Genomic DNA, 21,634 nt, shown 5'->3' with positions numbered 1-21,634 from the left:
ATTTTACCATTGTATCTTGAGATAATATGATAATGTTTTGATACGATAAGAATAAATTTTGCCTTATATTTAGACCTACATGCTTAGTGTCTCGAGACTTGGGATGTTAGTCTCGAGACAATCTGATTAAAATCTCAAGACAAACGACCTTTTTCTTGAGATAAATAAACTTTGAAGCTCAATTAGTCTTCCCCTGCTCCAGGTAATGAGACAAGAACCCTTTATCTTGACACAACCAAACAACAAAGTTAAAATAAGAAAATAAGGCAAATTGGTTTTGAGACACAGTCTCGAGACATAAAATACCTTGCCTCGAGACACCACATCTAGTGTCTCCAAACATGTTGACATCTAAACAAAAAAAATACCTAACAACAAATGAGGCCTGTCAAGAGACAAGATGTAATAAACTGTTTTTAGCGGTGTAGAAAACAATGGTTTTAGGGTCACAAATTCGGCGAGTGAGTCTGTAAATTTTATTATTTAATGTTTACAAATATAGTATTATATTGAATTTTGAGTTGTTAATTTTTGTTATTTGAATGAGTAGTTAAATATAAGTGGTTTGTCTTTTGAGTCAAGTGGCATTGGAAAATGAGGAATCAGGACTTCATTTTAGTAAATCGAGTCACTAAATATTTTTATTAAATATTTACAGAGTTACTATATAGGTGTATTGAAGTTTGGTCTGGAAATTTTAGTGAATTTTTAGTTAATTAAAGAAAAATGACTAAATCGTAAAAGTCATAAAACTTAATCGCTATTGATTAATATTGGTTAATTGAGCTAACAAGTTTTTTTGCAAGGCTTGGAATGGAAATTAAGCCATTATGACTTATAGTGGACTGTTGTATGTATATTTTAGGTGAAAAAAATTATTATATAAGTAAATTAATAATAAAATATGTTAAAATAATCAAACAAATGGGCTATCATTTACATTTGGTCTTCTTACCGAAATAAAAACATGAAAACACCATTTTTGAAGTTTGAAAGGTTCGGCCAAGCTTGTTGTTTTTCATATCAAAAAATGGATCAGTCTGTTGATAATCGCGGGAAAGGAAAAGTCGTCGATTAGTCGTTGTCGAGGTGTTGGTAACTACTGTATTTTGGTAAGTTCGTATTAGATGTTATTATGCTTATTAATGTTGAAATCATAGTTGTATATATATTTTTATGTTTATAATAAACATGCTTGTTCAAGGTAGTTGTAAATGTGATGATTTGTATGAAAAAATATGGTTTTTGTATTTGTTCCAGTTGAAACATGTTATGCTAATGTCATGAAAAGATTAAAGTATATAGGTTAAAGCCCGTGTGATTATAGTTTCAGGTACTATGTACCGGTGATGGATACCATACAGATGGCTTGAGATCTTGCATGTGCTGTAGATTCTCTAAAGCTTGTGTGAGTAGCATCGTGTATCAGTTAATATCCTTTTGCCAGCTTGTGTGAGCTTTACCCTCCCACATATCGGAAGTCCATTTATTTTTATTATCCGGGCAAAACAGTTGGTTATTGAAATAGAAATGAAATGAAATGGTATGATAGATTATAGTTGTTTGATTATATCTTGGTATATGATTCTTAACATGTTATGTATTGGTGATATGAACTATTCAGGCTTAACCATTTTGTTTAGTTGGAATGTTGGAACAAGACAAAGGAATGTTAAATACTATGTTTTGTATGACTTGCAAATTAAGTTGACAAATTGTGGGATTTTTGCTATCAATTGGAACATTATTGGAGATCACACTATCTGGTAATTCTTTCGGGAGCTATATGTTCATTTTGGTCTAGTTATAAGTGGTATGTAAATAGGTTTTTGATATGTTTATGTTAATGGATATTGTGGTGATGACTAATTTCATTTGGGTTGTGATTTTGTATATTTGTGTTTTGGTATCTTAAAAGGATTACTTGTTACTTGATTGTTGATGAGTTGTCATGGAAATGGTCATTTTAGTTTTGGTAACTTATGAAATTAAGTTGGAATATGTTTTGTATTTGAAAGTGGTATAAAAGGATGATTTTAGCATCTGGTATTTGGAACTTAGTTGATGGTTGAATAGGATTAACATGTTGATTATGTTTGGTTTGCTTGATTCTGGTTTATGTTTGAGATGTGGTGTCATTGATAGCATATATGTTACGTGCATAGGTTGATTGTGAGTTGATATATTTTGGCATGTTTTCACACATTTTGAATAGGTTTGAATGTTGGTTCATGCATGGCTTGGAACCTAAGAATTTGTATGTGAATAGGCTTGTGGTTGGAGGTGTTTTTGGGCACACACTACCAGTGACACAGTTTACCACACGGCCGTGTGCCTCACACAGTTGTATGACACGACTATGTGGCCTCTTTGATCTGTAGTGCAGGTTCACACGGTCACAATTTCTACACAGTTTGGCTACACGGCTATGTTCTTGAGCCACACGGGCTGAGGTCTACAACACAACCTAGTGACACGGCTATGTGACACTTGTGTTCACTTTTTCCTGAAAATTTTGTAAAAGTTTCATCTAAACTACCGTTTCTGACCCAACATACTTTGTATAAAGTAGTTCATTTTTGTCTTTTGGCATGTACCAAGGGGTATTTCGGTTTAATGTTTCAAATGGTTAGGTTATTTAAGTTGTGACCTTATGTAAATGTTAGAAATCATGTTTGAATATGTTTCTAAAGTTTATTTGGAGTCTTTAAGTTAGAAATTATGCATTTGTATGTGTTTTGGTTGGTTTACTTTGAAAGTGTAATGGTTGAAATTAGGTTTGATAGTTTATTTCGGAGATCATCATTTTTAAGGACATTTTCACTTGGCATCCTTGATAGGTTTGGCAATTTCAACGAATGTGGCACCTTGTAGCTCGGACTCGACGATTGGGTCGAGTACCGGGGTGTTACACTTAGGTTGTTTTGGTCATATTGTTTAAAAGGACATTTTGGTCTATTGATATTTGGCCTATGAAGTTTTATAAGTTGAATTTTAATCTTTTATTAGTACATAACAATGCTAATTTATATAAGTTTGATTATGAGAAATAGATACTTAAATGTTGATGGTTATGATTTGATGATGTTTGATTGTGTTTGGATGCGTTACATTGATGGTGTAGCTTTAATGTAAAGTTTAGGTACATTTAAGGTGCCACCTGGTTTAGTTTGGACCTTTGAAAATGTGAATTTAGGGTAATTTTACCATTGTGTCTCGAGATAATATGATAATGTTTTGATACCATAAGAACAAATTTTGCCTTATATTTAGACCTACATGCTTAGTGTCTCGAGACTTGGGATGTTAGTCTATAGACAATCCTATTAAAATCTCGAGACATACGACCTTTGTCTTGAGATAAATAAAATTTGAATCTCAATTAGTCTTGCCGTACTCCAGTTATTGAGACAAAATCCTTTTATCTCGACACAACAAAAAATCTAAGTTAAAATAGGAAAATAAGGGAGGTTGGTTTTGAGACATAGTCTTAAGACATAAAATACCTTGCCTCGAGACACCACATCTAGTGTCTCGAGACATGCTGACATCGAAACAAAAAAAACCTAACAACAAATGAGGCATGTCTGGAGACAAGATGTAACAGCCCGTTTTGAGCAATGTCAAAAATAATGGTTTTGGGGCCACAAATTTGACGAGTGAGTCCGTAAATTTTATTATTTAATATTTATAAGTCAAATATAATATTATGTTGAATTTTTATTTGATAATTTTTGTTATTTAAACGAATAGTTAAGTACAAGTGGTTTGTTTCATGATTCAATTGGCTTTGGAAAATAAAGTATCAGGACCTCATTTCTGTGAACCGAGTCCTTAAATATTTTTATTAAATATTTAGAGAGTTACTATATAGGTGTATTGAGGTTTGGTCTGGAAATTTTAGTGATTTTTTAGTTAATTAGAGAAAAAGGACTATCATTTACATTTTGTCTTCTTACCGGAATAAAAACATGAAAACACCATTTTTGAAGTTTAAAATGTTCTGCCAAGCTTGTTGTTTTTCATATAAAAAATGGATTAGTCGGTTGATAATCGCGGGAAAGGAAAAGTAATCGAGTAGACGTTGTCGAGGTGTTGGTAACTATTGTATTTTGGTAAGTTCGTATTAGATGTTATTATGCTTATTAATGTTGTAATCGTAGTTGTATATATATTTGTATATGTGTATAATAAACATGTTTGTTCAAGGTAGTTGTAACTGTGATCAAAGACTTGTATGACAAAATATGGCTTTTGTATTTGTTTAAATTGAAACATGTTATGCAATGCAGAGTTGGTATTAAATTAACCTTGTTGTATGGTTAATGTCATGAAAAGATTAAAGTATACAGGTTAAAGCCCAAGTAATCTTAGTGAATAGCTAGGATACAAATGACGTGTCATTAGTGTGTTTTAGGCACTAGTTTCTGGTGATTACAGTATCAGGTACTTTGTACCAGTGTTACAGTTTCAGGCAGTTAGTGCTGGTGATTACAGTTTCAGGTACTATGTATCGGTGATGGATACCATACGGATGGCTTGAGATCTAGCATGTGTTGTAGATTCTCTAAAGCTTGTGTGAGTAGCATCGTGTACCAGTTAACGTCCTTTTGCCAGCTTGTGTGAGCTTTACCCTCCCACATATCGGAAGTCCATTTATTTTTATTATCCGGGCAAAACAGTTGGTTATTGAAATAGAAATGAAATGAAATGGTATGAAAAATTATAGTTGTTTGATTATATCTTAGTATATGATTCTTAATATGTTATGTATTGGTGATATGAACTATTCAGGCTTAATCATTTTGTTTAGTTGGAATGTTGGAACAAGACAAAGGAATGCTAAATTCTATCTTAGTATGACTTGTAAATTAAGTTGACAAATTGTCAGACTTTTGCTGTCAATTGGAACATTGTTGGTGATCACACTATTCGGTAATTCTTTCCTGAGCTATTTATTCATTTTAGTCTGGTTATAAGTGGTATGTAAATAGGGTTTTGATATGTTTATGTTAATGGATATCGTGGTCATGACTAATGTCATTTGGGTGGTGAATTTGTATATTTGTGTTTTGGTATATTAAAAGGATAACTTGTTACTTGATGCCTTTGTTGATGAGTTGTCGTTGAAATGGTCATTTTGGTTTTGGTAACTTATTAAATTAAGATTGAATATGTTTTGTATTTGAAAGTGGCATAAAAGGATGATTTTAGCATATGGTATTTGGAATTGGCATAAAAGGATGATTTTAGCATATGGTATTTGGAACTTAGTTGTTGGTTGAATGGGATTAACATGTTGATTATGTTTGGTTTGCTTGATTGTTGTTTATGTTTGAAATGTGGTGTCATTAAAGGCATACTGGTTACGCACATAGGTTAATTGTGACTTTATATATTTTGGGTTGTTTTTGACATATTTTGAATAGATTTGAATGTTGGTCAATGCATGGTTTTGAACCTAAGAGTTTGTATGTGAATTGGTTTGTGGTTGGAGGTGTTTCTGGGCACACAGGACCAGTGACACGGTTTGCCACATGGCCGTGTGCCTCACACAGTTGCATGACACGAATATGTGGCCTCTTTGCTCTTTAGTACAGGTTTGTCCACACGGTCACAACTTGTTACACGGTTTGGACACACGACCATGTTCTTGAGCCACACGGGCTGAGCTCTGTCACACGACCTAGCTACACGGCTGTGTGACACCTGTTTTCACTTTTTACTCAAAATTTTGTAAAAGTTTCATTTCAATCCGAAATTATTCCCGGTTTATTTTAAATGTTCTGTAAGCTCGATTTAAGTCTCATTTTTATTGGATAACACGGAAAATAATTGTAAAATGAATGTGACATAATGCATTTGGATCCGACAAACGAGTCGAGTGTGGGGTGCTACACATGTTGTCTTTGTTGGAAAATCAGGTTTGGAAAATGTAACATCAAATAAATTTAGGGAAAAACTAGAGTTTTAAATTATTTTTCTAGAATAAGAACTTGGTTATGATATCTAAAGTAATAAACATTTAATCAAAATTGTACCTTTTCGATTCGTCTAGGATGAACGCTTCAACCGAATAGTCTTTTCCGCTATATTCAAGCTTATGTTTGTCAAGTGTGGGCTCGTTTCGAATTAGAAAATTTTTCACACAAAAATTATCAGTGGGGTAATTTCAATTTCGCTAAACTTTTGGGCCAAGTTGTAAATTAGAAAAATATCTCTAGAAATTTTCTAAAATAAATTCTTCAGGGAATTTTGCCTCTACAACTTTCTTTTGAATTCAAGTGTGTAAAAATTAATGACCCAAGACTCTCTTTATATAGAGAGTTTAGAGAGTTCAACTATGATTAAACTTAATCACTTTAATATTCAATTTAATCTAATATTTATCTTAATAAATATTAACTCTTATTAATTTAATAGAATATTTATCTACAAGATAAACATTAAATTAAATTTTAATATTAATTTAATATTAAATATATTAAAATAATATTATTTTTGAATAATTAATCTGAAATCAAATTCTCTGATAGAGTCTCATTTTTTGGTCATCGGAATGTCGCCATCGCTACCGCTGATACCTCGAGCTGATTTGGTTTCCGTCAACTCACTCCGGGCTAGTATGTAATATTTTTATATATATAACTGCAAACACAAATATAGATAGCATTTTGTGAATATTCTTTTTCCTTTGTTTTTTGTTTTTGTTTAGTACTATATCACAATAATTAAAATAATAATCATAACAAATAATAAATCAGACTATCAAACATTATGGAATAATTTACACTAAAAATTATAATATTTAAATTTAAATAGAGATTAATCCAAAATTGACTCAAACAAAATATGATTACTATAATGTTAAGTAGGTGATTGAACTGAATATAATAATTTAACAAACATAAGGTATAAGAAGAATTTGGAGATTCAATGTATATTTCATTAATTTTACAGAATTTTCTATTAATTGCCTCGGTTTTAAAGTCAAGCTTGTAGAGTGTGCATTAAAGCATGAATATGAATGCTTACAGTAAACCATTGAAGAAATTAAAAAAAAATGAATGCTAAAGAGATGAACTTGAGGATCAACACTCTGCTTACATACTAATATCATCAATCATGATGCTAAAACTTGGTGGATTGAATTGTTTAAAATAAAAATTACTGATCAGTAGTGTAATTTTAAAATTGATAAAATCCTATTTAATTGAATGGAAAATATCAAATAAATTCAATGCTGATGAATGTATTTACTTTTGATGATAATATTAAATTGTAGTTCCAAAGTTGGTCAAAATCACCAAATTATCAATAAATGAAGCTACATTAATCTATGCAAACAACATGCTTAATTAATATAACAAGATAATAACTAAGGTGAATTAAAGTGGAGTTTGACTACTCCACTACTACTGGTATAAATATTGAAACGATTCACACTTCCTTGGCTCATCATATTGCAGTTTTTGAGATTTCATTCATTGTTATAACTTGTGCATCAAATGGGTGGTGGCAAAGGTGGAAGTGGCGATGGCAGCAATGGTGGTGGTGGAGGCAGCAGTGGTGGCTCTGGAAATGTTGGAAGAGGAAGCACATCCAAAGTCGGAGGTGGGGCTTCGGGAATGATGGCAGCTCCGGGGAGTGGAGGTGCGGCCATTATATCGAGGGGTGCATTCGAGAGCAACCCTCAGGGATACTTTGCTGGTCTGCAATCAAGTGAAATGGGCAATAAATAAATAGGGAATGGTATTGCTGGAAAAGCCTAAGTTCATGTATTATTTATAGTAGAGTAATGCATGACTAATTAAATTAAATTTATGGCAATATCTCTTTTATCTCATTACAGTCTTTTGCCCGAAGAAATTCTTTTAAATAGCTAAAACATGGAAATAACTTATTTATGCAAGCAACTAACAAATCCAAACCATGATTGCATTTCAAACTTTGCAAAAATCTGAAATATTAAAGCTCCCAGTAGAGTAATATTACTGTATACAAACAAACACTACACCAAAATAGGTTTTTAGCGGCATTTTTTTATGCCTTTAGCTGCGCTTTTTAGCGCCGCTAAAAGTATTTGTGGCGTTTATGGAAGTGCTGCAAAAAATGCCATTGTTGACAACGTCGCTAACTTTTGCGACGTTTTTAGAAATAAATACCACTAAAAGTCATGACCATTAGCGGCACTTTTTCCGCAAACGCCGCTATAGATCATGACTTTTAGCGGCACTTTTTCCCCAAACGCCGCTATAGATCATGACTTTTAGCGGCTTTTTTTTTAAATGACACTAATTTTGGCAGATTTGTAAAATAAAATTTTTAATATTTTCATCCCTCCTGTAACATAAAAACCAACCAAAAGCAGCAAATCTCAATAATATTTCAAATTAAACGAATGATATATAATATAAATATCAATAAATGAAATATAATTCATATTATTCTTACAATAATGTTAAAAGTTAAAATGATAAAAATATTTATACGATAGTTTAAGATGGCGGATGTTGCGAATGCTGAAACATCTTCATCATATTCTAAAGCTGCTGTTGGAGTTTGTCGTACTTTTTTCTCTGCTCTACTTCCCGCGCTGCAGCCTCTGCTTCCCTTGTTGCTGCATCAGCTTTAAGTTGTAGTTGAAGTTCTTCATATTTTCTTTGAACATCAGCTTCTCTCGCTACTGCCTCTACTTCCCTTGCTGCTACATCTACTTTAAGTTGTAGTTGGAGTTCTTCATATTTTCTTTGGACCTCAGCTTCTCTCAATGCTGCCTCCACTTTAAGTTGAGTAATTTGCTCAACTGTGGTCGCTTGCATCTGAACTATCTGGTCTCCTAACCTCTGAACTTCGACTTGAGCTTGACTCCCCGAAGGCATGTATTGCTGTAAGCTGGATCCAAAATATTGAGTTGTGTTAACAAAAGATCCTTGATATCGAACCCGACAATATCTTTCAGGACCCAAAACTTTAGTAATAATCATGTTATCAATGTCATCAAGATGAACAAAACTATCACTCGAATCAATCACTTCGTACTCTGCCTTTTTATCATTTAGTTTCTCCTAATAAATAAAACAAATAGTTCATCAATGGAATCAAACTAACAACAATACAAAAGTTTAGAAACCTTAGAAAGAACAATAGATGAAAACTGAGTAATCTTAAATGCTTCATATATTTTGTTAAGCATAAGAACCTGCTTATTTATATAACCAAACTAACTTCAACAAAATTAACTGCTTAATAACAAAAGAACTAACTACTAACAAACTTCAACAGACTTAACTAACAGGAACTGCACTGTCTACAGTGCGTTCAATAGTACATGCCTTCTTTCACACTTTCTGAACATTTCCTTAGGTAGAAAAATTTAGTCTGCATAATTTATGATAAATGTAGTAAACAATAAATATGATAAAAAAAACAACAAATATTAATAGAGTTAGTTGTAGACAGAAGCCTTTCCAGACATGGATACTGAATAAGAAGATTAGTCTTGGAATTCCTAAATAAATCAATGTCTGTAAAGAATAAATATTAGCAAGATATATATAAGCTCACCATGCTATTGCTTCGAGCCATGAGACAAAACACAGAACTAATCAAAACCAGGCTATTTAAACTGATGGTTGATATTGTTTTAACATTTGAACCTAACACACTCCAAGGCAAAGTTCTAAAGGCTCTCCTCAAGCAACTAAAGATACAGAAGATATAAGAAGTGTTGTCATTGCATGTGCGTCCAACCATAGAACAAACTTATATATTGCAAGGTATACTAGACAAAAGCAGCACTGATTTAAATGCATAGATGCAATTGGCGATTGCCAAGTTTACGTTGAAAAATTATTATCTATACTGCAATTTGAAATTTAATCTTGAATTTAATATTGCTACCTGCTAATTAACTAAACATTACCATCAAATAAGTTTTCTAACTGTACTTTCCCACCTTTCAACCAATTTTAAACATGAGCTAAGTTTTTCGAAAGAATGAATTTGAATAGGATTAATTTGTGACTTTTGGTTCAATTTAAGGAGTTTTAGGTAAGTGACTATGGTATTTTAGCACCCCAAAAACCAGCTTAATATTTTCTAAATTTTACTTTATGCATAAAAGTTAAAAATTGGTTAAATGGCCAGTAAAAGTAATCGAAAATTTTTGGGATATAACCAGCAGCATGTAATAATCATTTGACCAGGGCTTTTAATCTATGGCTATTACCTACTATAACTGAATAAATGTAATTTGTAGGTAGGCATTATAACTGAATAAATATATAAAAGAAAATGTCAAATTAAAATATACTAATAAGTATAAAACATGAAAGAAGAAAGTATAAAACCAAAATTTTTGCATAGTGCCAACTCTGCCTTGCCTTCAGCAATTTGGACACAGAAAGAGGCAAACTCAAAATTTTGACAAACTGAATTGAGAGAGTCATGAATGCATTTCATAACGAATATCTACTGTAATGTCCAGTATACACCAAAGCTTTAATTTGATATAAGTAAATTATTACCTAGGACTAAGGTGTTTTGGTATTCAGACTAAAACCCTAATCCAACTCCAAAAATTGAAGTAAGATAAAATAAATGAAAGCAGTATAGTACCTTGACGACGATGAAGAGAAATGAAAGCACTCCGGAACGGTTTCCACTGGTTAAGGGATCGAAAACCCTAAAACCAAAGACGATTTCACTTCATTTCAGGTTCAACAATAAATTCTAAAGAAAAAAATTAACAAAAACAAGAAAAACCTAAAGTTTAAACACGCAAAATAAAGAAAACGAACCTTAAATACTGATTGACCAAAAAACAAAATCCAAAGGTTTGACCACCATCTTAGTCTTCTCAGTCTTCATATGGAAGTTTACAAGAAACCGAAACAAATATTTTCTTTTTAAGTAAAAAAAAATTGAAGAATTGCAGAAACAGAAATCGGTGAAAGTAAAATGGTATCGAAATCAAAGGAAGACAATTGGAATGTCGAAGAAAGTGACTGGTTAGGGATTTGGATGGGGAATTTGGGGCGGGGAGCGGGGATGTCGAAAGTAAACTAATTTGTGGAAGAAAACGACGCCGTTTAGTATTGCAATATTTGCGGCACTTACAAAAAATGCCACTATTTTACAACTTTTGCGGCATTTTCAAAAAAAAGATGCCACTGTCAATTGAATTCCTGAATCGAAATGGTGTCGTTTTCTTCAATTTTTGATTCATTTTTGTGCCATTTTTAGACCAAACGCCGCTATTACTTACATTTTGCGGCGCTTTTTAAAGAAACGCCGCTAATGATTCACTTTTTAAATATATATGTGTCTGAAATAATATTATTTATAAATTTTTAATTTTTTAATAGATTTATAAATTTGATACATTAATATGACATTATTTTTAATTGATACATTATGACATTATTTTTAATTGTTAAAATTTTATAAATTTTATAAATATTAGAGAATGTATAATTTAAATATTATAAATATTCAAATTTATAAATTATTGATATTATTCAAATAATGTATTATAATTTTAAAATTATACTCTATTTTTAAGTGAGTAAACTAATGTAAATAACACAATTATCAAATGTCATCATAACATATATGGCACAAGTCAATAAACTAATTACGCATTCATGTCACTTAGAACCCAAATAACATAATAAGAAGTAAAAGACAAAAATTAAGTATTTGAAATCTTTTTGAATTTGGTATCATAAAAGTAATTAAACTCTAAAATGGCCAAAACCCTATACCTTAAACCATTAACCTCAAAACCCTAAACCATGCACTGTAGACCTTAAGTCATAAACACTAAAACCCTAAACTTCTATATCTTACAAGCCGTAAAATCTAACCTCTTAATACTAAACCCTAAATATTAAACCCCAAACCCCAAACCTACACTTTAAACCCTAACCTCAAAACTCTAATCCCAAAATAATAAACATTATATCATGAACCCTAAAACCCTAAACCATATACAATAAACCTTAAATACTAATCTATAAACCCTAAAACCTTAAACTTCTATATCTTATAAGCTGTAAACTCTAACCTCTTAATAGTAAACCCTTAAACCCCAAACCCCAAACATACACCCTTAACACTAAACTCAAAACTCTTTTAAAATTAATTCAATATTTTAAAATTAATACTATCTCTTTTACAATTATATAAGAAATTTTTTAATATATAAATTAAAAAAATCAGTAATCATGTACCCAAAAAAACTTTAAAATTATTTTAAATAATAGTATTTTAATTTTCCATGTATTTTACTTCAAATTATTCCTACTTGTCATTATTTTTTTTTGAAGATTTTAAATATTCAATTAGAAAAAAATTAAATTTTATTTAATTAATATAAATAAATCAATTAAGATAAAATATTTTTAGCGGCACTTTATCAAAAAAATGCCGCTAAAACCCCGAGCATTAGCGACGCTTTTCAAAAACGCTGCTAAGTCTCTGAGCATTAAATGCGCTAAATCCCCAAGCATTAGCTGTGCTTTTTCAAAGACACTCCTAAAGCCCCGAGCAAACGCCACTAAGTCCCCTAGCATTAGTGGTGCTTCTTCACAAATGCCGCTAAAGCACCAAGCATTAGCGGCGCCTTTTCAAAAACGTTTCTAAAGCCAGAATCATTAGCAGTGCCTTTTCAAATACGCCGCTAAAGCCCCGAGCATTAGAGGCGCTTTTTCAAAAATGTCGCTAAATCCTTGAGCATTAGCAGCGCTTCTTTGTAAACGCCGGTAACGCCCCGAAAGGTCAGAAAACGATGCCATTGGGCTTAGGTTTTTGGCGGCGTTTTTCTAATGCTCATTTTTAGCGGCGTTTTTTAAAAAATGCCGCTAATGCTTTATTTTTAGTGGCACTTTACATTAAGCACTGTAACACCCCGACTCGTGTCCGTCGCCGGATTTGAGTTACGAGGCATTACTGATCAAAAATCCAACTCAAATTTTTTATTATAAATTATACCAACTCAACCACGAAAATCTCATTCCATATATATATTTAATCACATAACCAATTAAAATCAACTTGCATCATTAATCAAATTTTATATACTAACCATATCATTATCATTTACCTAATCAAATTTTAATATCATTCAAATTCTTAAAACATTTCCAAACATATATGATTATATATCATAAATCAAGCATATATCCAAACATTTATTTGTACACATATTTCATGTCAATTTACTAATTATACTACATATTACAACATAGGTAATCTACCCTATCTTGGACAGCCCTTGTATGTCAATATGGATAGCATTTTTATACCAAACTAAACAGCAATTTCACACCAAAATTTGGACAGCATATATACAACAATTTAGGCAGCATATATACAACATATTGAGCAGCATTTTTGCACCAAAAATTGGACAGCTTATATACAACAAATTGGCAGCAAATATACAATAAATTGAGCAGCATTTAAGCATAAAAATAACATGAACATATACCACATTTTAGACCATTAAAGCATATGCATTAATACTGTGACACCCCTAATTTGACCCTAGTCGGGAAGTAGTTTCGGGACCACTAAACCGAGTCATAAAAATAATTAACCGTCATAATTGATGCTCATTATATGTACATGTCCATGTGTGAAAATTTCATGTTTGAATTTTGTTAATTGTAAGTGAATTTTATCAAATAGGACTTATGTGAGAAAATTTAGAAATGTGCTAGGCAATTGCAAAATGGCCTATTAATGCATATTGTGAAAATGATGGGTTTGCATGTCAATTTACCCAAATTAAGGCATAGTGGCCGGCCATGCTATGAGTGGAAACATGTCACAAACATGTTATGTTAGTGATGGATGTTAGGAACAATAAAATAATGAGTATGGGATACAAAATATATGCCTTTTATATTAATAAATTAAATGTTAAATGAATAAATAATATGAGATATGAACATATATTAAAAGAAATGGGTGATAAAAACAAAGTGGGTTCATCTTTTTCTTCTTCTCCATTGCCGTGAGTAGAAAAGAGAAAGAAGGAAAAAAAAGCTTGAGACACATTTGGCCATTAGCATAGATTGATTCTAAGGTATGAGTTTATGTCATTTTTTTTGTTGAAAACTTGTGAAATTGAGTTTGTATCTTAGTTCTATCTTAAACCATGAGTTATTCTCTTAGATTTTTTTATGGAAGCATGTACGGTTTTGTATAGAAAATCCTATGTTTGAAATTTGTTGTTAGAAAAGGGATTAAGAGTACTTAATAGACTCCATGAGGTTAAATTTCATATGAATAGGAAATTGTGAACTTAATTTATGAGCTAGATGCAATCCCTTATAAACCCCACGTTGAATTTCGATTTTGGTCAAAGAATGTGTATTCGGCCAAGTTCTTGATGAGTTAAATTTGATTGCTTGAAGCTTTAATTTGTAATTAGTCATTAGGTGAGTTTTAAACTTGTCAAAGTTGATAAATTGGGGGTTTAAATGGCTTGTTTATATTGTTAAGTTGGTTATGGTGATTTCATCAAATGATGGTTATTAATGATTTTGATAAATTGACCAAAGTGTAATGATAAGTGTGAATTATATTTGACACGTTGCTCATGATTTTGTTGATTCGGTTATGTCATGTATTTAATGGTGGTGGTATAATGTTTGTGCATTATATGCTAAAATGACTTTAGGCTAAAGGGGTAATGTATTAGTAAATTCGGAAATGGAGGCTAATTTATAGAATTTTTTTTAAGAGAAATTTATTATGTGTTATTTGAATGCCGAATATACTCCCAAATTGATGACATGAATTGTTTGTAATTTTGAGAAGTGGTAAGGTGAATATGCCAATTGATATTTCTTTAAAAATATTAGTAAAGCATTCGCTATAGGTAAAATGTCATAAGGATGGAATTTATGCTATTTGTTGGTAGCCTAAATCCATAAAGGAGCATTCGGTTTTGGTCTAAAGGATAGTGAATTGTTGTTGAATGGCCTCAAATGAAATGTGTATGTTATAAAATGAGTATTTGGGCAGGCTAATTGATTGAAAAGTGTTTGAAGCATGTTTGGGTGGAATCTAATTGAGTCATTGTGACTGTTTTAATTGTAGTAATCGGCTAAAGTGGTTATTATGTAACTATTTATATATTTTTATTATGATAGCCGAATGTAACATAAATAAGGATGTGAATAAATTGAAGTTTCAGAGGTTGTTAATGAAGACATGAGTGTGGAAGCATTCGGTCAAAGAAGAATGGTTGTATGAAAGTAAGATTATAAATGTAGTAGTGCCTTGTAAAGTGCGTAAATTACATGACTTTGATAAGTGTTGCTTGTGTTTTGAGACTTATCAATGTTTTTTTTAAATGTGCCGAATGTGATTTTTTTTGGAATAATAGAGATGTGATAAGTTGAATTTGTTTAATTAAGCTCAAGGACAAAAAGGGGCACAAATTTCGGATAAGGGAAAGAGAAAGTAGCTGAATAGTCGATTCGTGATAATTCGATAACATCCGAGGTAAGTTTTAAGGGTTTAAACATTGAGTAAATTCAATTATAATAAGATATGATGTGGCCATGATATGTTCTAAGCTCAAATGGTAAGTTCTTAAGTGTTTGAGCTTGGGAATTTAAGGGTAATTTGAAATAGTCTGCTTCGGACAGCAGCAGTAACGTGACTTTAGAAAATCACCATAAATTTATGGACTTGAATTAGAGGCTTAATGAGACATGAAATTAAAGCTTAATGAGTCTAGTTTCTTATAAAAGAAACCGTGTAAGCAAAGGAATTTCTGATAATGGGATATTTAAAGTTGTGTGAGACAGTGTCAGAATAACTCCGAAATCCCCTGTTCTATTTTTAGAAAATCATTATAAATTGTACAAAAATGGTTATAAGATAAAATTTATATGCTTAGACTCCTTAATGAGTCTAGTTTCAAATGAAATCAAATACAACACATTTTGAATTCTGTAAAATGAGAAAATTGATTCGTAGTGAAGAGTGGTCAGATTAGTCAAACAGTGAAACAGGGGAAACTTTAAGAAAAATCTGGTATTGATTGGCCAAACCTAAAATTTTGGAAATTTTATGGATAGAAGATATACGAGTCTATATTCAGGAAAAATTAACGGAGAGTGATTTGGAGTTTTGTAGCTCCAGTTATAAATAATTTAGTGACTATTGCTCAGGAAAAACAGCTTGTGCTGAATTTGAGATTATGTTGTGAACCTTGACAAACTTGTTTTAGTTGCTCACAAGCTATTGATTAAACCCATACTTGAATCCTAAATCGTGATATTGTAAGTTTATGAGTATTCGAATATGAAATGATAGTATGGCGTAATGGCCGATGTGATGAATGTGAAAGTGTATATATATGTGATAGGGCCTAATGGCCGATGTGATGAATGTGAAAGTGTATATATGTGATAAGGCCTAATGGCCGATGTGATGAATGTGAAAGTGTATATATGTGATAAGGCCTAATAGCCGATGTGATGAATGTGAAAGTGTATATATATGTGATAGGGCCTAATGGCCGATGTGATGAATGTGAAAGTGTATATATGTGATAAGGCCTAATGGCCGATGTGATGAATGTGAAAGTGTATATATATGTGATAAGGCCTAATAGCCGATGTGATGAATGTGAAAGTGTATATATGTGATAAGGCCTAATGGCCGATGTGATGAATGTGAAAGTGTATATATGTGACAGGGCCGAGTGGCCAACGTGATGGATGTGAAAGTGTATAAATGTGATAAGTCTCGAAGGGCATTTGTGTCAGTACTATATCCGGGTTAAAACCCCGCAGGCTTTATGCGAGAATATTATCACTGATTAATGTCCGTAAGCTTCGTGCTCGTACTATATCCGAGCTCTAAAGACCCGATGACTACGTGTGAGAATTTTGTCCGGGTAAGACCTGATAACTTCGTGTGGAGATTATGTCCGGGTAAGACTTCGTAATAAGAATTGCTTATAAATATATTCAATACGAAAGGTTAAACAGGTATGTACTCCAAGTTTATATGTGAGCTTGATTTGCACTAAACCATAAGGTAGTTATGTGATGCATACGAGAGCAATCTATGAGACTATTCCTATGATTATGTGACATCGGATCAGTGTGAGAGGTGATGTGAAATCATACGATATATCTATGTCACATGAGCTCACTTTTATGTGAAAGTTTATCTGCCTATTGTATATGATGAGATGTGCATATTCGGTAAAGGGATGGTATGCCCGAAGGAAGAGTGAAATAAAAATACGAACAACTATGTTATAATTTGATTGTTATCTGTTGACACTGCTTAAAACTTACTAAGCATTGTAATGCTTACTCTGTTTACTCTGTTTCCTCTGTTTTATAGATCTCATTGCGAAGCTACAGGCTCGGGGATCGTCAGCAACTAGTCACACTATCACTATCCACTGTTTGGTACTGCTATGTTTTGGATTATCTTATGGCATGTATAAAATAGACTAGTGGCGGAAGAATATTTTGGTTAATGTATATAGCCATGCGAAAATGGCTTATATATGTTTGAGCATAATGTTATAATCTTTTCGTATGGAATGGTTAATCACTATCATAATTTGTGCTATTTATGCTAAAAGGGCTAGTTGAATCATGGAAACTATGAAATAGGTAAAGTCTACCTTAAAGGCAGATGCTGGCAGCAGCAGTGATGTAGATTTGGAAAATCACTAAAAATAGTAGGATTGAAATTAAATAATGAATAAATTATGTAAATGAACCTTGATGAATCTATTTTCATAGGAAAGTAACGAAACGATCATATGGACAGTATGTTAAGAGATATTCAGGTTCTCGTGAGACAGGGCCAGAAAGGTTTCTGGATTCCCTGTTCCAACTTTGGAAATTCATTATAAATTAACCAGAGATAATTAGGAGTCATTCTATATATGTATAGATTCCTCTCTGAGTCTAGTTTCTATAGAAACAAATGGAATCAGTATTGAAGCTCTGTGCAGAGAGATATCCAAGTCGTAATGTGCAAAGGTCAGTGTAGTCGATCCCTGTAACATGGAAGACTTTGACTAATAAACTGTACTAATTGGCCAGACCAAAAATTCTAGAAAAAAATATGTAGATGGGCATATGAGTCTAGTTTCAGGGAAAAATTACGAAACTGATTTTCGAGTTGTGAAACTCAAGATATGATTTTTAAGGTGACAGTGTTGCAGTTAGCCAACTGCCTGGAAAATTTTAAAATGGACTGCGATAGTAAGCGAATTTAGTCTGTGAACCCCTCGTGTCCGACTCCGGCAACGGTCTCGGGTACGGGGTGTTACAAATACCGAATTCAAACCAAAAGAGATAAGCCATTTTTTTTTGCATGACTTTTCAATACATATACACATTGGTTCCAAAATCAATATTTTAACTATGCTATACATGCCATATATTTGAAAACGATTTAGCGAAGTACCAAAAGAAAATATCGATAGTGTGATGAGCTTAGCTGACGATCCCCGAACACGTAGCGTTCACCAAAATCTATACATCAAAACAATTATCCAACACATTGTAAGCTAATTTAGCTTAGTAAGTTATAAGCAAATAAACACTACTATTTAACCCGATATCTCAAATAATATTCAACAAATCCATACTACTAAATCATCTTACCTTTAGTTTACCATATCATAAGATAATTATTCACTTATTACTATGATTTAACTAAAATCAATATAATTACACAACCATAAGCATTTCTTCAAATTTAAACACAAGGCCAAATACATTATGCATTTCCTCATCATGTAATATAAAGAATCATCTTATATATATATATATGATTCCAAATAAAATCACCACATAGGTTTAATACCTACCAAGCTTAACCTTATATACAACCATAATGGTTATTACTCAAGAATTCCAAGTATTTACTCATTTTCTAATCATGATTTCTCAATAAGACAAAATACTCAATGCTAATAATTATTCGAAAATATTTAAGAAGTTCGCACACTTAGTGTTTTTCCATTAAACTCGCACACTTAGTGCTTTACAATTAAACTCGCACACTTAGTGTCGAAAGTCAACAACTCAGTACATCTTATTTCAATAATTTTATCACTACATGTATATATATATATATCATTTAATTCAGCGTAATTACATAAATACCAAGCTGATTTAAAACGATACGAATATATATATGCTTAATAACTTACCTCGGATGTTGTCGACTAATAGATCGACTACTCAACTACTTTCGATTTCCCCCGATCTAAATCTGATTTCTTGGTTTCTTGATCTAAACATATTCAAATAAATCTCATTTAAATATATTTTCATTCAATTTAGTCTAAGAACACATAAATGGGCAAATTACATTTTTACCCCTAATATTTCACATTTTCACAATTTAGCCCTTTTGCTCAAAACACAAAATACACAAAATTTGACTACACTCCTTAAAGGACCTAATATTCCTAGTGTCTATACAAGCCCACAAATTTCATTTATTTCACATTTTAATCCTTCAAAATTTTATTTTTTACAATTTAACCTAATTACTCAAATTCATCAAAAATTCAAAGACAAAACATGTTAATCTTTCACATATCTTTCATATTTCATCATCAACTATCACAAAGCTTAAGAATTCATCAATGACATTTCTCAAAATCATCATAAATTCACAAAATTAAGACATGGGTTTTGAAGTATTCAAAGCAACGATCTCAAAAACGTAAAAATTATCAAAAACCGAACAAAAACTAACCTTGAATTAAGCTTCAAAATGGCCGAATATTTGAAGCTTTCAAACTTTTTCTTTTCTTTTCTACTTTCGGTGAAAAAGATGAACATAAAATGGTGGGTTTTAAATGTTTTGTTTTATTATAACATATATTATATTATCATTATTATTTTAACTTTTATTATAAATATATATATCACATATTATCATGATGCCATCCACTACCTATTACTATTGGCTAAATTACAACATAAGGCCTCCAACTTATAAAGACAACAACAATTAGGCACTTTCATATTTAACCACCAAATTTTCATTTTACGCGATTAAACCCTTTTCTCAAATTAAACACTCAAACAATAAAATTAATTCACGAAACTTTTACACATGTAAATTCACACATAATAAACACAGAATAAAATATTTAAATATTTTTCAGACTCGAATGTGTGGTCCCGAAACCACTGTTCCGATTAGGGTCAACAATCGGGCTGTTACAAGCACCGCTAATGCTCGATTTTTACTGGCATTTTTTTGTCCAAACGCCGCTAAAAGTGCAGCTAAAAGCCTGTTTTGGTGTAGTGAAAAGACTTTAGAAACCAAAACCATTTGTTCAATAGGCTTCCGTATGCTACCTTGGTTTTTTTTTGTCTAAATGGAAAACGTTTGATGATAATGCATTTATAATTTTAAAATTTCCAAAGAATATATATACATTAATCGTTTAAGATCTAATAATTTTGAAAGATTATTTTTATAGAAAAAAAGTAAAAACAATTCCATTAAACAATGAATAATTATATTATAAGTTTAATTCAAAAAAAAATAGGAGAGCACATAGTCTGTAGAACACGTAAAAGTAGAATCAAATAGCCCCTAAGAAAATCATATATTGACGGATGCAAAATAGTCACTAAAATCATAAAAAAAAATCTCTATAGGCCAGAAAAACCTATACCAACGATTAAATTGGATACCCTCACAAATAAAGTCATCGCTATAGGTTTATCTCTGTATAATCTTTTAGTAATAGTAGTTATTCGTCAGTACATACTTACCTCTCTATAGTGACAGCAAATCCAAAAGGAAATTTATCCATTTTAATGCAACTTTTAGAATGTAGTAATTAATAAAGTTTTGTTCTTAATAATATGAAATAAGATTCCAACAATAAATTGAAAATAATTTTGTTGACTTACTTGTAATAGTAATTGAATGCCATTATAGCCTATTATTCTTCTATTGTCCGTCATTACAATCTTAGATTGAAATTTCATATAAAATCATATAAATGCTTGAATTGAATTGGAATGTTGAAGACTTAGCTTCCAACTATCTTTGTTTACCTTGTTTATTATTATTCTATTGTATTCAACTAGTTTAGCTGCTTTTTAATATGGATTGATATAGATGTTCATTATGTTAGCAAGTCTTGAGAAACTCTATATATTTGTAAACTTGTTCATTTCCCATGTTCATTTCCTTTCTCTTTAAGAATTTTGTAAACTCCCTCTGTCGTTTTCCCCCCTTTTCATCTCGTTTATTATTATTTTTCAATTTAACAGGAAATAGTAACAAAATTACTATTTGTTATCATTTTTACTACGAATTTAAATTTCAAAAAATTAAATTCAAATAAAAATAATAACTAATTATTACTTGCAATTTAAACTAATCTTATCATTTTAAATTACTTAAAGAGAGCGATAAACTTAACCATTCTTGTTCATTCTTAATGTGTGACCATATAAGTTCAACTAACGTTGGCAATAAGTCCAAATCATATTTGCTCCTACAAGTCATAAGTGGCCTTTAGCAAGACATTACAACTACCCAAGTTAAATGAAAGCTCATGATCTGAGACAATCGAAATACATCTCATGAC

At 31.5% G+C, this 21,634-nt stretch overlaps 2 protein-coding genes and 1 long non-coding RNA gene across 4 annotated transcripts; 1 reads left to right on the top strand and 2 right to left on the bottom strand.

Moving 5' to 3' along the window:
• The first annotated feature begins 7,441 nt into the window (after nt 1-7,441).
• LOC121225026 (loricrin) lies at nt 7,442-7,742 on the top strand. The gene has a single exon (XM_041108736.1). The coding sequence runs from the start codon at nt 7,509-7,511 to the stop codon at nt 7,740-7,742; it is 234 nt and encodes a 77-aa protein (XP_040964670.1). The 5' UTR covers nt 7,442-7,508.
• A 663-nt stretch (nt 7,743-8,405) lies between these two features.
• On the bottom strand, nt 8,406-11,110 carry LOC107918898 (uncharacterized). Of its 2 annotated transcripts, none has more exons than XR_001690291.2 (3): nt 10,803-11,110; nt 10,621-10,687; nt 8,406-8,895 (listed from the first exon to the last, which is right to left on the bottom strand). XR_001690291.2 is itself a non-coding variant. In XM_041108735.1 (3 exons), exon 3 carries the CDS (start codon nt 8,985-8,987, stop codon nt 8,544-8,546), a length of 444 nt encoding a protein of 147 aa, XP_040964669.1. In that variant the 5' UTR covers nt 8,988-9,068; nt 10,621-10,687; nt 10,803-11,053; the 3' UTR covers nt 8,406-8,543. The 2 variants fall into 2 exon arrangements, 1 of the variants encoding a protein (XP_040964669.1); XM_041108735.1 differs by having other exon boundaries at nt 8,406-9,068; nt 10,803-11,053.
• A 7,133-nt stretch (nt 11,111-18,243) lies between these two features.
• On the bottom strand, nt 18,244-19,887 carry LOC121225025 (uncharacterized). The gene is made up of 3 exons (XR_005922685.1): nt 19,774-19,887; nt 19,220-19,302; nt 18,244-18,536 (listed from the first exon to the last, which is right to left on the bottom strand). It is a non-coding gene; the product is annotated as an uncharacterized lncRNA (long non-coding RNA).
• Nucleotides 19,888-21,634: the final 1,747 nt, after the last annotated feature.

The sequence above is a fragment of the Gossypium hirsutum genome, chromosome D13, assembly GCF_007990345.1.
Source record: "Gossypium hirsutum isolate 1008001.06 chromosome D13, Gossypium_hirsutum_v2.1, whole genome shotgun sequence".
NCBI lineage: Eukaryota > Viridiplantae > Streptophyta > Magnoliopsida > Malvales > Malvaceae > Gossypium > Gossypium hirsutum.
Note: the sequence above shows the minus strand (reverse complement) of the source record. Positions and strands in the feature narration are given on the sequence as shown.

What these genes read in the sequence shown, in the direction of transcription:
- LOC121225026 (XM_041108736.1), top strand. Translation starts at nt 7,509, where the DNA reads ATGGGTGGTGGCAAAGGTGGAAGTGGCGATGGCAGCAATGGTGGTGGT.
- LOC107918898 (XM_041108735.1), bottom strand. Translation starts at nt 8,987, where the DNA reads ATGATTATTACTAAAGTTTTGGGTCCTGAAAGATATTGTCGGGTTCGA.